Raw genomic sequence first — 14594 nt, forward strand, 5'->3', positions numbered from 1 at the left:
AGACCAGCAAAAATTCCTCCCTCGACTCACATCCACCACCTAATTACAACATGATATCTTTTCACCAGCGCTACCTTATGAGGTATTGAATTTGCAAGAGGACTTGACTATAAACGTTTCGCATGTTCCTTGGCAGTCCCTTGAAGAACAGCGGCGAATCATCTGTCTGGCAGCCGTTAGACATCCCGAGGGTGGCTCTTGAAGGGCTTCTTGCAAGTTTTCAGCTTGCCTATAGGGTAGGAGATCGAGCGTGCGTAGACGCACTTCTTCAACGCCTTCATCTTTCTGCCTTCTTTTGCTACCTCCCCCCAGTATTGTATTACCTCTCAATGATCTGGGCGTCACACTGGACCGGAGCCCGCAACCCACCATCGAAAAGGACGGATTAGACTGGCCTTCTTTGACTTGACTGCTGTGGGGGACCATGGATTCGGGCTGGGCAATACCGCCATGTTTTGACCCTTGGCACCCACACGCCGTTGCTGATGGTTGGTCTCCTAGTGTCATGATCGGATGCAGCACGCACGACATGACTCATAACCCAGCCACGTGAATTTGAGGATATACCGGACTATTTGCCTTCATGCCCGGCGGATACCTGCTCGAAGGCTTTTCCACGTTGCGTAAGGCACAGGGGACGGCCTTTTGAGGAGCCTCATGAAATCGAGGGCTCTAGACGGTCGCGATTGCTCCAGCTCTGATCATTATCCATGAATACCAGCGGACTAGCAGACGAGCAGACTGATTAGCGTGTCACACGGAGTTCACGGCACTGCCACTAGCGCCATTTTGGATGGCAGCGCCAACCGATGGCCAGTGCAAAAGGAGCCACAAGAAACAAAATTATCGAGCAGGGCAGGAAAGTAAGGCTTTTAGCCCAGCGGCCAATGAGGATCTCCATGGAGCCGGGAGTCGCAGCTCGGCTATCCAGACTGCCCAGTTAACCTGCATCTTGCCCATACGGCTGTCTGTGGCCCCCAAAATCCTCCTTACGCAAGATCAGCCGGGATGAACGCGGAGATCAGGATATTGTATGATTATTTCATCGATAATGGCTGTCGAATATTACATAATGGCCGATTTGGAAATGAGAACGAAGGACTCAAAACTTGTCATAGTATGGGTACTGTACTGGTTTTCGATTCATCTCCGAATATCTAACCTCTCATAATCCTATCTAACTGATAATCGAATGGACCTCCTGCATCTCTACATATATGACTCTCTTATAGTAAGACTTTCATATAGATTGTTAGGTCCTAAGTGAGGTCCCCTCACGTGATATGTGATGCCTGCCTCGCGGTTCGCGTGCTTGGGCGGCCGTGCGTGTTCTGGTGTTACTGCTATATGGTTGATTCATGTCGATCTTTCCTTCTCATATCTTTGAGTAACCTGGATCAACATTCTGTGACCTACTCCGGTGCCGCCCTCCTGCTCTGCGGCTGTATATAGTGTTGGGTGTTTACCGGCGGCGTTGCCTCCGGTTCTACTAGATTTATACCCCTTTATTATCCCACAACCTTTTTCTCTGCGCGTCGGGGAAAGGCCCCTTCTTCTGTAACATTATTGTTCCTGACTACTGATGCTATCCGTCTTAGGGAGCGGATGTTATGTTCTCGGTCTGCTATAATCAAACCGAGTGGAAGCTTGGGTAATAGCGAGGGCGCTAATTCGACTTCTTAGTATTGCTTGTGATGCAGGTTTTTGCGCTTCAATGGAAGGCCATCGCCGGCAAATTTACTGCCGAAATTGCACAGTAGGTCGAGATGATATGAATCTCGATCTGATTGACAGCGCAGGTGGATCCCATCGGCGCTTTACCCCAATCTGTGGACAAGGACAACTAAGTCCCGGAGGAGACTAGAGCCTACTTAGTTGCATTCGTTATCCGGGGACGACCGAAACCTCCTGAGATCATGCTGCAAACTAGGGAATGGAAAATAGAGCCCCAATTTATATGTTTGCCCATCTGTTCTTTCTGATTTTGGTCACAGCTATGTATACATGAAGTATTTTGGAAAGGCGCTGCTAGAGCTGAACGCGACCTGCACTTTCACCGCCAAACTCGGCTCTCTGACTAATCTGAATCATCCTCCGCCTCAATCTGAGGTTGCCGGAGAGCCAATAGTTCATTCACGGAGGTCCTTCTAGAAGAAATTATTAGTTCTTTTTGGAAAATTTCGATTCCATCGATTCTAATAACTTTGCGCCCCAATTTTTGGGGATTTCAGAGTGTACTTATGTTCATACTCTTCTCACCTGTGATATCTGCGTCACGATTGGACGGGCTCGGAGGGCCGGAGCGGAGGATCGGAGATCGGAGCGGAGGGTCGGACAATCGTCTTGTAGGCCCCACCAAAAGCGAGCATTTACCACCTGATTTTCGTTTCTACTTCAGCAACAGATTGTAATGCCACTTTGTTCTCCTTAGCAAGACCCTCGAGGAACGTGGTGAGTTAGCTCTTGATCAATGGTGACGGGTGGCAATGACCGAGCCACAACAGCTGCGCAGTCTTCCGCCGCCCAGTCGACGTCGGGATAAGCCACAGTTGTCATGCAGCCTCTGCAGAAGACGAAAGTGAGAGCCACTACTCAACCATTGGTTTCCAAAAGAACTTCATTCTTATGAATTGTGACAGACTTCGATGCGATCGAGGCCACCCCTGTGGATCTTGCCTTCATCGCGGGCTTTCACTCTCGTGCACTTATGCCCATTCCAGCACCGGGATCTCAGCACGTGCCGCTAGAGATCAGAAGCATGGAGTCGCATCAAATTTAGTGGAGCGTATTGGACAATTAGAAAGAATGATTGCCGCTCTCGCAGAAAATTCGATCAGGAATACACCTGGTCCCACCGAGGGCCAAGATATGTCAAGGGGAAATGAAGGTAACGGTAAATACGTCGGCGACAGGACGGACCCGCCTTCAGATGCAATTCATCTCTCAAAATCTTCTGGTAAAATTGAACTACACCTGAATAAAACAACTTATGTTCAAAGTACTCATTGGAGGGCGATCATGGATGGTGTAAGTCTCCCACGAGGCTTGAAATTTTCGATTTCTCATCAAAAAATCAGATTTCCGAGTTGAAGACCTCGGTGAAGGAAGACGCAAATGAAAGCTCTGGACAAGTCCAGAATATGTGCCAAACCCCTGAACTTTTGTTTGCAGGTAGCAAGCCTGCAACTAAAGAAGATATCTTGAGAGCAATACCGCCCCGCGAAGTGACCGACAGGCTTGTGGCGGAATACTTTGGTCACAACGTTCTTCCATGTATGTGACCGGTACCCAAAATCTCAGAAGACAACTAACTTTTGTGCTTCGAATAGTGATACATGGCCCATCATTTTTGAGAGCTGTAAGACGCATAGCCGCTTTATCATTGCTTTTTACTCTGACAGAGCTGACTTTGCTTAAAACCAGTATGATAAGTTTTGGGACGATTCACTTCAGGCGCCAGTAATGTGGATAGGTAAGTTATACGGTGTTATGTGTTTGGCTTTGCTATTTCGGAACCAACACACCCATGAGTCGAACAATTCCGCGGAATCGATTCAAAAGTACAGTGAGAAAGTCGACCAATGCTTAACTCTAGGCGGATATCAAGACTGTCCGCCAGAGACCATCGAAACCTTGCTTTGTGGTTTGAATGCTCGTTTTCTTCAAAGGAGAGACCCCCAGATAGATGACTTGGTTTTCCTTGGAATTGTTGTGCGCATGGCTCAACGCATGGGGTATCATCGTGATCCATCTCATTTCCCCCATATCTCGCCATTCCAAGGGGAAATGAGACGTAGGATTTGGTCTCTAATTAGCGACCTGGATGTGTTGGTATCCGCCCAGGTTGGACTGCCTCGCTTACTGCGAGAATTTCAGTCGGATACAGCGGCGCCTCGAAATCTTCTGGACGAAGACTTTGATGAAGATACCATAGAGCTCCCGACATCACGCCCTGCTTCGTTCGAAACCCCAACTCAATGGTTGGTGACAAAACATAGAATGATTTCTATTTTCGGCTCTGTGACAGATTTATCAGCGTCAATTCGCCGGCCGGAGTATTCAGAGGTCATGCGCTTGGACAAAGTGGTGCATGAAACATACACATCATCGTCTGAGATTTATCAGGAAAGACCCATCAGTAAGTCCATAATGGACAGTTCTGATATAATTTTGCGTCGTATCCAGTTGGTGATGCTCCTCGATAAGGCCAAGTGCGTGTTACACTATCGATATCTTGCTCTTGGAAGATTCGATCCCCGATATACTTACTCCCGCAATACTTGTATTGAATCCGCCCTCCATGTCCTTGGGAATCAATGTATTGTGAACAAGGAAACACAACCCGGGGGTCGCCTTTTCAGCCAGAGGTGGAAAACGATATCGCCTCTGATCAGAGGTGAATTCTTGCTAGCAACAATGTTGCTTTGTTTGGAGCTAAGTTTTGACCTTTCAAATCACTCCATCTCCAATTCAAAGCAGATACCACTTGGTGAGGATATGACCCAGAGAATCCTTCAGGCTTTGCACAAGTCTTACGCTATTTGGATACCATTGAGCGATTCATCAAATGAATCTAAAAAGGCTGTCCAAGCTCTGGCTGTGGTCTTTGACAAGATTCAAAAGCAGCATAAATTGGGATTGACAAACCTCTCACTTGAGATACATCACCCAGAAAGGCCGCCAACGGATTTGGCCTTTTCCATAGGTATTCCCCATCTTCTAAATTTTGATCTGCGGATTTGACAAGAACTTTGTTGCTTCCCGGTATGTTATACGTCCTGACTATAAGTTTAGGACCTTCAACCCTATCCGCTATTACTGGTACCGACACCACAATTTGTCGCGACCATATAATGAGCGCTTCTCCTATTCAGCCTAGCAATGTGGAAAGCCATTACTCATATTGTGATTTTGACAGCATTTCTCCTGAGCTCTTAGAAATGGTTCGTTTATTCGCCTTGTCTTTCTTCTTTCAAGTCAACCCCTTTACTAAATTACCTTGGATGAGCAGACACATGGAGTCGATGAAATGCTTGGATTATCCACGAATTACCCTCGATTTTTTGATTTTCCGCTATAACCAGAAACTTGGATTTAGGTCCAGTTAAAAATTCTTGAACTTTTAATTTATTCTTGTCTATACCCGGTTCTAAATCTGTATAGTAACGCCGAAACAATGTCGTATTTAATTTATCTCGTGAAATCCACCAAATCTACGCCGATGCGCAGTGGCCACCATCCACACGAAGGTCAGCACCAGTCATCCAGGCACTTCCGTCGGTAAGCATATACACTGTGGGGCCCTTGAAGTCCTCCGGGGCACCCAGGCGGCCGAGAAGAGCTCCACGCATCCAGGTTTCCTCAACCTCTGGCTTCTCCTTTAGTAGAGCGTCAGTCATAGCAGTGCGGATGTACTGATTATACTGGTCAGTGATAATTCTCAAAAGTTTAATAGAATCGGGAAAACATACACCGGCGGAAAGAGTGTTAACACGAATGTTGTGCTGGCCCCATTCTTGGGCAACAGACCGGCACATCTGGTGGACGGCGGCTTTGGAAGAATTGTACGCTGTACAAGTCAAGCCCTAAAAGCAAAACCTGTGTAAGTCTCTGTAAATATGCCTATCTTATGTGCTTGACCTACTCGGTTGGCAATTTGGCCCGACATGGAAGCAATCATGACAATACTTCCGGGGGTCTTCTGGTCCACAAGAATGCGTGCAAAGTGCTTCGCGGGAATGAATGTTCCAAGGACACTTTAGTGCCAATGTCAGTATTTAATCATTATGTTTAAAAAATTTAATTGAATTGAACTCACTTAACATCCAGCATCTTCCGGTATCCCTCAACCGGATAGTCCAGGGCGGGCACCATTTGCTGAATTCCAGCGCAAGTGATGAGGCCCCGCATGGGCATCTTCCGATCTAAAGCATCCGCGGCAATCTTCTCCAGCAGGCTCTTAGTGACTTCCTCATTAGTGATATCGCACTTGGTGTAAGTCGCTTGCAGGCCGCGAGATTTGGCCAGCTTCTGAACAGCCACCCACTCCTCCGGGCTAGGCTCGGGAAGGAGATCTAGACAAGCCACGTCGCCACCAGCTTCAAGAACGGCAGTAGTCAAGGTCATTCCCAAGCCTCGACCTCCTCCAGTGATCACAACCGTGCGTCCATTTAGAGAGAAAAGGTCGCTAGTCGGTACGTACGCAGCCGGGGTTTCAGTCGACTCTGGGACGGATGACGGAAGAGTGTGATCGAGGCTGATTGCAGGAGCCATTTCGAATTGTTTTCTTTGGGTAAATCTATTGACGGTTGGATGCGAATTAAGATCAGAAGGAAATTGGCGGTGCTATTATGAAAATTTTTTGGAGGATGTGCGCTTCAAATAAGATATCTCCCAACCGCCCTCATTAAACAACTTCTTCCGCTGCGTATCCGCTACAAAGGTCTCATTATGGAAGTGCTGACTCTCAGGAACCACAGTGGAACTCTTTCTGGAGCAATCGTTGCACCCTGCAACCCGAGTTCGCCAATGGTGTACCCGAGCCGACAATTCGTGCCGATGGTCGCAGGGACCGAACCGGTCAAAAATCGGCCACTGCAGTCAGATGAGCATTTAGGGACGCAACGGCCTACGCTTTCTGGAAAGTGGAATAGACAAAAACGCAAGGCCGCGGGAGCATGGGGTAAAAGACTGGGGAAACACTGGAGACTTGGTTCCCCCTGGGGCAACGATGGCTGGAACGTCAACGTAAAGATGATCACTAAAAAGCGGGTATCGTTCTGAAGAGAGAACACATTTGACAATGGGGCTGAGATACAATCAAAAACTATCGAAATAACGAGGGTTCACATATTTTTGGGGCGGCTGGAATTCAGAGTGCTTAATACTTCTCAATAAGGTAATCTACCCGATTCGGCAAGCCGTCACGCACTGAGGCTTTAAAGCATTTAGCCGGGACCGCCGAACACTACGACATCGCTTGTTCGGGTGGAGGACTCGGGTCGGCCCACTGATACCCTTTCTTCGGCCCAGGTACACGCGTGTGCTGCCAACTTTTTGACCACGCCATGCTCGAAATGCGATGACAATCCGGTATATCTTGGTGGTTCGGAGAAAGCAGTTGGGCGAGACGAAAGAGATAGATAGAGATGGCGGCATGGTTGATGTTCTCGAGATTTTTGGGTTTCACGGAAGGTTATTACTCAGGCAACCTAATTTGCAATTAGAGAGGACCTATTAGACAGCGACATTTGAGGGGTTGGGGTTTCTTCCCTTTCTGCACCCCGCAATCGCGGAGTTTACCCGCCTTTTTGAGACACGGGAGCCATCCAAATACCTGGGGCATCCAACATCCCCGGTCCATAAAATTACGCCATGGTTTCCGAGAACTTTACATGGCGCCACCCGAGTCATAGCGATCTGGGTCGTGACGGACAGAAGAGGATATCTTATAAAAAGGGGTGATAGCCCCACTGCCTGTAGCTTGCATGCATCAACACTATTCTCTTTCTATCACAATCTTCCCCGGGATATTCAATCAGTTCTTCCTTACCCAGGGTTTGTGGAGCAATCTCTTGCTTCTCTGATTGAAGCCATGTCATTCCTTGTAGGAAAGTCCCTGGCGTGGGCCATCACGGCCACTGCTGGCAGCGGCTTTTTGCTGTGAGTGTATCATTCCAATTGATTTCAAAAGGACATCGACTTATTTGGATTACCTTTCAGCTTTGGATACGATCAAGGTGTTATGTCCGGCTTGCTGACAGGAGATGCTTTCACTGCGACATTTCCTGAGATCAATACTACCAGTACTGGTCATGGAAGCTCCTCTCTACAGGGCACAGTGTGAGCTACCTTATGCCTACACCTTGTTGTCGAATATTGACTAACTCAGGTCCCATAAGTGTTGCTATCTATGAAATAGTAAGCCATGAATGGAAATCATACTTCTACTCCGATGCTTATACTCTTGCTCTAGGGATGCTTTTTGGGTGCCATCATCTCGTTGATTGTTGGTGAAAGACTTGGTCGTCGCAAGTGCATCATGGCTGGGTGTGTCATTCTGGCAATTGGTGCGGCCCTGCAATGTAGTGCCTATAGCATCCCCCATCTCATCGTTGGGCGAATCGTTGCTGGCATTGGGAATGGTCTCAACACTAGCACAATTCGTGAGGAGGACCCTCGTTGCTCATAATTTCTTTGTCAACTAACACTTTACAGCTGTTTGGCATTCGGAGCTGAGCAAAGCAGCAAGCCGAGGCAAAGGAGTATGTCCCCGCTCAATAAATTGAAGATTTTACATGCTGACAGCAGCGGTAGTTGGCGATAGAACTGGCTATCAATATCTTCGGTGTTATGCTTTCATACTGGGTTGGTCAGTGAATCTTTTCATGCCCCTTACTAATACTATCATGGGGTTTCACGTTGCTATGAATTTTAAACTAAATATAATTACAGACTACGGCTTTTCATACAACAAGAGCGAAGCTCAATTCCGATTCCCTATCGCCCTTCAAATACTTTTCGCTATTTTGACCTTCATCGGCGTTATCTTCCTACCAGAATCTCCTCGATGGGTAAGTAGATCCAGTAAATGTGAATTCATGTGTCCTGGCTGTTTCTAACCCCATTTATCAGCTCATTAAACACGGAAAGGAAGACGAGGCCCGCCATATCATCTGGAGATTGCAGGACAATGCAAAGGAAATCGATGAGCATGACGCCGTCGTTGGTGTAGATGTGGCCGAAATCTCTCAGGCGATTAGACAAGAGCGAGAGGCCTCTGCTGAAGGGTCATTTAAGCTCATCTTCCAGAACGGTCCACAGCGATTTTTGACCCGCACTCTTCTGGGAATGGGTGGACAAATGATGCAGCAAATGTCGGGAATTAATCTCATAACTTATGTGAGTTTCCAAAGATAGATGATATGGTTATTTAAATTCTGACAAGCAATTAGTACGCAACCGTGATCTTCGAAAATTCCGTGGGAATGGACCATAACACCGCTCTCTTGTTGGCAGGATTCAATGGAGTCGCTTACTTCTTCTCATCGATGGTTCCAATTTGGGTGATTGATCGGTGTGTGCCACATTCTATTCTTTGATTGATCAATACTAATACCCAATTAATATAGCCTGGGTCGCCGCAAGTTGATGCTGTTTGCTGTCATTGGACAGGGTTGTTGCATGGCTGTTCTAGCAGGAACTGTCTGGGACGGCGGTCACGCTGCTGGTTTAGTTGCAACCGTCATGCTCTTCTTGTTCAACTTCTTCTTTGGAGTTGGTCTTCTTGCAATTCCTTGGCTTCGTATGTCTCCCAAAAAGAGTGATCGATCATCGAGAAGCCAGCTAATTTGTGATAACCACACTCAGTGCCTGCAGAATACGCGCCCCTTGCTATCCGTACTCGGGCAGCCGCTTTGGCCACTGCTACCAACTGTGCGTTACTAGAATCACACCGAAGATCAACTGCACAAAAAGCTAATTTCCAATTACAGGGATCTTTACTTTCTTGGTCGTGGAGATTACACCTGTCAGTATTTCAAATATCGGTTACCGAACCTATATCTACTTTGCCGGTAAGATTCCATTCGGCTTATGCTATTTCTGTCTTTCTGTCCCTCTCATTCTGATCGATTTTACTAGTATTCAATTTCTGCTTCATCCCTCTCATTTACTTTTTCTACCCGGAGGCGCGCAACCTCACTCTGGAACAGATCGATCATCTATTTACTGGGGAAAAGGTTAAGCTTCATTGGCATTCATCTATGGGTATGGCCGGAGATGTTGACACCCGGCTTGCACATGGGAAGGATCTTGAGAGTGTGAATGCTCAGCATGTTGAATAAATCTTTCACTGTCAAGGTGAAGTAATTAATTTTAGCAATTCTAGGAAATGTTTTTATGTGTCACATAGAGACCACAACATCCCTGCAGTGCATAGTAAATAAATCTCGGTCAAGTCCGTACAAATTCTTTGCCCGGGGAACTAGTGTCCTTCCTTGTCCTGTGTCCTGTGTCCTGTGTCCCGCATCGATTTACCGGACCACAAGTGACGCCACTGGTTCGGGCAACCCCCGCGAAGCCTTTCTCCACACGACGCCGTAAACTCGGCATGACTCGGGGACCCGACCAACAGAAAGTTGCCGAGTGGGTCCGGGGCTTTGGAGGCAATGCGCTTAAACGCCCTATTTTAGGTAATATTTCTTCTTCTTTCCCCGCGTCATGCACCAGTCGCGACACAACCTACGCAGCCCAGAAGTTACCTAGGATGGTCATAATCCCACTGAAAGAGTGACTCTTTGTAATCCCACCACAGTCATGGCGGATATTGATAACATCTTGGGAATTCCACAGCTACCAGTGCAAGCGCAAGTACAGGACTCAATGCCGCCGGAACGGAAGAAACGCACCCGAACAGGGTGCCTCAACTGCAGTCGCAGACGCCGAAAATGCGACGAAGTCAAACCAACTTGCACAGGCTGCAAACGTCGAGGTGACAAATGCCAGTGGCGCGTACTCGGATCCTTCCGCGATGCGAATATCAAAGTGCTGGAATCAGATCATCCCTCTATGAGCCAGGGCGTTGTTACCAACAACAAGAGCAAACGCCAAAGCAGATTCAAGATTGTGAATGCGTTGCCCAAGATCCCTCGCATAAAAGAAGCGCTCAACCAGCAAACTGGAAATCTTCCAGATTGGCCAGATCCACATAGTTGTTCCCCTTCGCCTTCTACTCATGAAAATATCGACACCAATGAAGTCTCCACGGCCGCGGCAGCTCCGCTGGCTTCAATACCTCAGCCTTCGGATCAGCAAGCTGAATCCCCGACCAATTATGGACAGGAATTGTCTCCACCTCTGTCGGGTGATGTGTCTTCTCATTTGTCCCAACTTCCAGACCAAGGATCCCCTGGGCACGAAGGTAGCAGGGAGAGCGCAAACAGTATTCAATTACAAAAGATCACCAGTCCACGGTATCCCCAGAATCATCAATATGAGTATCAGACAGTGAATGTTCCAGAGAATCCATCCCCCCATGCCTACCTCAACTCTAGTCCTGAATACGTCATTGATGATCTGAGCACACTCAGAGGTTATACTCACAATGGTCAATTTCATTCATCAGTTGCTGGATCATACAACACAAACCAATCTTCTATATTTGATCATAGTGTCTTTTCTGACCCAGCGGATTTGACCAACGATGTTTTTCTCCCTGGCTCTGCTTACGAAGCACTCCATACAGCTCTGCGAAACCGTCAGCTGTGGACTGCTCGGCCTGATATCCCAAGCCGAACTAGCTCTCGTGGCTCGGTTCCTCAAATTCATACACCAGAAGCACACAGTGACTCAAGTTCTTTCACTCGAACAGAAAGGTGGCGTCGGTCTTCTAGAAGTGGAAGATCATTTGAACTATCTCCCGAGAGAGAACACTTCTTATGGCAGAACTATCTGATTGAAATTTGCTCATGGGTGAGTCCCATCAACCCGCCCTAACTCCAATAAACTAAAAGGATCATACAAATACTAATAGTATTAGCTTGACATGTTTGATAACAACCGACACTTCGCCTCCACATTTCCCCAGATGGCAAAAACCGCACCTCATCTGCGCTATTCATGCTTGGCACTTTCTGCTCGTCAACTTGAGAGGCAAAAGAACGAAAAGTCTCAGTCTGAAAGCTTGTCCCTTTATCAAGAAGCCATTCATCTTCTGCTTCCCGAGCTCGAGAACAAGACGACTCCAGTCATAGCCTCATGTGTGATTTTATGTGTCTTGGAAATGTTAAGTTGTATGGCTTCCTCCCTATTTTGAAATTAATATAAGCTTCTGACCCTGGATAGGCAATCCCAAAGAGTGGAGGCGTCATCTGGACGGCTGTGCATACCTCATTCAAGCGGCTGGCATAAATGGTTTCTCGGGGAAAGAAGAGCAGGCGCTTTTTTGGTGCTTCGCAAGAATGGGTATGCAACCTTGGTCTTTCATATATAAAAATTCTGACCATTTTAGACGTCTGTGGAGGTCTGATATCTGAAGAGGAAACAATCATCCCTATTCACAACTGGCGGCCGAAAGACATGAGCTGTAGCGAAGCATCACAGATGTTCTTCTCTTCTGCAAGGGAAAACCTTGACGCTTATGCCAACTACACTGTTTATCTCTGTGCTCAGACCCTCGGGGTATTGTTTGGATCATCCAAAACACCACATCCTTGTTCTTCGTGTCAGTCGATTCCTGAAGAAGATGGGATTTCGTATGTCCATCGCTGGAGGGAATTGTTTGGTCAAGTTGAACAGTGGTACGAAAATCGTCCAAGTCAGATGAAATCAGTTTTCACCGTCACACAAAGTGATTATGCAGGAAGAGATCAACCTTTCCCGACAGTCTTGTACGGCAACGGAGATGCTAGTATGTCTCAATCCTTATTTCTTCCACTACTCCATGCTAAGATCAGCCAGTTTCTGGGAATCAACTGTATCATGTCAGTTCTCTTTTGCTGCTTCAGCGAAAACCCAAGACTTTAGTCTTAGCTAAGAAACCGGTATGGATATCTCCATGGAACAGCCAATCTTTAGCTCTCAACTGACTGAAACCAGAAATCCGTTCTTTGGCACGCTCGGCAGATTTGTGGTATATCAGCTTCAAACGAGCACCAGTAAGTGATCTGTCATGATCTGGGATGATGAGAACACAGGATAGAGCAAAGTTGCTAACATGATGAATCTAGTGGCTGTTGGACTAACGCGCTTCAGCCACTTTGGATTGCTGGCAAAGTTATGTCGCACTACTCTGAACATTCAGCCATTGTTGAAACATTGATCAAAATTGAGCGCGAAACTGGCTGGGCTACAGCTTGGAGAGTAGAAGACCTGAAAGACTTTTGGGGAGACTATGATAATGATGACGAGTGCGATATTGATATGGACTAATGTCTATACTCATGGAAAGCTGGTGGATCACAATCCCATATTTATGCAAAATACCTTAAAATAAAAATAACATACTTCAGCCTTTATGGTTGTTAATAGATGTGTTTAAGCTGTCATACTCTCCAATGCACCCTCTGGTGTTGCTTTATGCCGTCATCCGACAGCCTCGGAGCGTCTCCGATGCGGGGCAATGACTCGAGTCGAGGCTATTTGATCGATATTCTAACTCCCGAAATACCGTTGACTAATGTTTTCAATAATTCTGTTATCACTGGAGCACATTAGGACCATCATGGGATTGGACAAGGGTACTTGGGAGTATGATACAGAAAGCTGCCCCCGAGACGAGGGCGCGGTCACGGTACAACCCCGCATCACAACGTTCGGAACATAAGATGTCCACTTGACTTGGATATATATAAACGCAATCTTGTTAAAAGGAGCTTTTCTTAGTTGATTAATCGCCTTCTTTTCTGAAAACTATAACTTATTCTACCATGTCCTCATCAATTCCACCCCACCCAGCTCCTTCCGAGCCTCAGACCAAGGTTGCTCTCGAGGCCAAGGTAATCGCTAGTCAGTCGCCAAGAGCCTTCTCCCCTCAGAATGATAGACTCGAGCTGACTATAATCAGTAACTGGTGCAAATCGTGGAATCGGTCTGGGTGTCGCAGAATGTTGTCTTGTCAATGGCGCAGCCAGAATTTACTCCATTGACATCGGTGAAACCGGCGATGACTTTCAGGCTCTATCCGAGAGATTTCCAAATCAACTTTTCGCTATCCAAGCTGACGTAACTGCTGAGTCGAGTATATCTGAAGCGGTCGACAAAATCGTTGAGGAGGCCGGGGCTCTGCATGGGATGGTTGTGAATGCGGGACGGACAAACCACAAGGCAGCACTAGATTTTACGACCGAAGAGATTGAAGCTCTCTTCTCTGTGAACGTGAGTCTCTCCACGGAAATTATTATTATGCTTTGGCACGACTGACCGCAAGGAATGGATCAGCTATTTGGAGCATTCTACACGGCCAGGTGCGCCGCACGAGCATTCATAAAGCTTGGCATCAAGGGGTCGATCGTATTCACAGCGTCGATGGCTTCCTATCGTCCAAACAAGGTAAGATCACTGATTTGATCTGATTATAAAAATGACATTACTTTGTAATTCGCTTTTGCTGTTGACTTTTTTCTCCCTGGTTTGGTCTTCTGACACCTCCCAGCGCGTCCCATCGGCCCCCTACGGCGCTTCCAAGGCTGGAATTCGTAATATGACCCACACACTTGCTATGGAATGGGCATCGCATGGAATCCGAGTAAACAGCGTCTCACCTGGACTGGTGAACACTGCTATGACCTACTGGGTGCCTAAACAGCCAGATTGGGAGCAGCAATTGAAGTATTATGGCGGGTTTCCTCGTCTAGCTGAAGTTCAAGAGCTAGGTGGTGCATACGTCTATCTTTTGAGCGATGCTGCAAGCTACACGTCCTCGATTGATATACCTGTGAATGGTGTGATTGGGAGTAAGTATCATTTCCCACGCAGAACATGGAGCGAAAAGTTGGTCAGCTAACATCACCAGTTTGTTGATTTCGCTTTATACAGTCTTTAGTGTAAAGCATGAATGTACGTTCGAAGGCCTTTATTATCTCTATGAGCATACG

General features: G+C 47.0%; 5 protein-coding genes across 5 annotated transcripts; 4 read left to right on the top strand and 1 right to left on the bottom strand.

The window, feature by feature from the left end:
* Positions 1 to 2486: 2486 nt before the first annotated feature.
* N7462_008889 (Zn(II)2Cys6 transcription factor) lies at positions 2487 to 4743 on the top strand (the record flags this gene model as incomplete). Its single annotated transcript, XM_057080603.1, has 4 exons — positions 2487 to 2578; positions 2640 to 3027; positions 3078 to 3263; positions 3424 to 4743. The coding sequence occupies 4 exons, from the start codon at positions 2487 to 2489 to the stop codon at positions 4741 to 4743; spliced, it is 1986 nt and encodes a 661-aa protein (XP_056930931.1).
* A 470-nt stretch (positions 4744 to 5213) lies between these two features.
* Positions 5214 to 6273, bottom strand: N7462_008890 (oxidoreductase, short chain dehydrogenase/reductase family; the record flags this gene model as incomplete). The annotated part of the gene is made up of 4 exons (XM_057080604.1): positions 5214 to 5414; positions 5472 to 5585; positions 5645 to 5756; positions 5819 to 6273. 4 exons carry the CDS (start codon positions 6271 to 6273, stop codon positions 5214 to 5216), a joined length of 882 nt encoding a protein of 293 aa, XP_056930932.1.
* A 1321-nt stretch (positions 6274 to 7594) lies between these two features.
* On the top strand, positions 7595 to 9845 carry N7462_008891 (sugar porter family MFS transporter; the record flags this gene model as incomplete). Its single annotated transcript, XM_057080605.1, has 13 exons — positions 7595 to 7662; positions 7723 to 7842; positions 7902 to 7920; positions 7976 to 8165; positions 8218 to 8264; positions 8317 to 8371; positions 8455 to 8573; positions 8635 to 8901; positions 8955 to 9076; positions 9132 to 9304; positions 9370 to 9435; positions 9495 to 9575; positions 9643 to 9845. 13 exons carry the CDS (start codon positions 7595 to 7597, stop codon positions 9843 to 9845), a joined length of 1530 nt encoding a protein of 509 aa, XP_056930933.1.
* Positions 9846 to 10317: 472 nt separating this feature from the next.
* Positions 10318 to 12930, top strand: N7462_008892 (Zn(II)2Cys6 transcription factor; the record flags this gene model as incomplete). Its single annotated transcript, XM_057080606.1, has 7 exons — positions 10318 to 11472; positions 11540 to 11792; positions 11845 to 11964; positions 12011 to 12409; positions 12460 to 12542; positions 12598 to 12656; positions 12729 to 12930. 7 exons carry the CDS (start codon positions 10318 to 10320, stop codon positions 12928 to 12930), a joined length of 2271 nt encoding a protein of 756 aa, XP_056930934.1.
* A 497-nt stretch (positions 12931 to 13427) lies between these two features.
* On the top strand, positions 13428 to 14503 carry N7462_008893 (NAD(P)-binding protein; the record flags this gene model as incomplete). The annotated part of the gene is made up of 4 exons (XM_057080607.1): positions 13428 to 13506; positions 13565 to 13875; positions 13939 to 14049; positions 14153 to 14503. The coding sequence occupies 4 exons, from the start codon at positions 13428 to 13430 to the stop codon at positions 14501 to 14503; spliced, it is 852 nt and encodes a 283-aa protein (XP_056930935.1).
* Between the last annotated feature and the right edge of the window lie 91 nt (positions 14504 to 14594).

The sequence above is a fragment of the Penicillium macrosclerotiorum genome, assembly GCF_028827735.1.
Source record: "Penicillium macrosclerotiorum strain IBT 26536 chromosome Unknown utg000008l_segment0_segment0, whole genome shotgun sequence".
Classification (NCBI taxonomy): domain Eukaryota; kingdom Fungi; phylum Ascomycota; class Eurotiomycetes; order Eurotiales; family Aspergillaceae; genus Penicillium; species Penicillium macrosclerotiorum.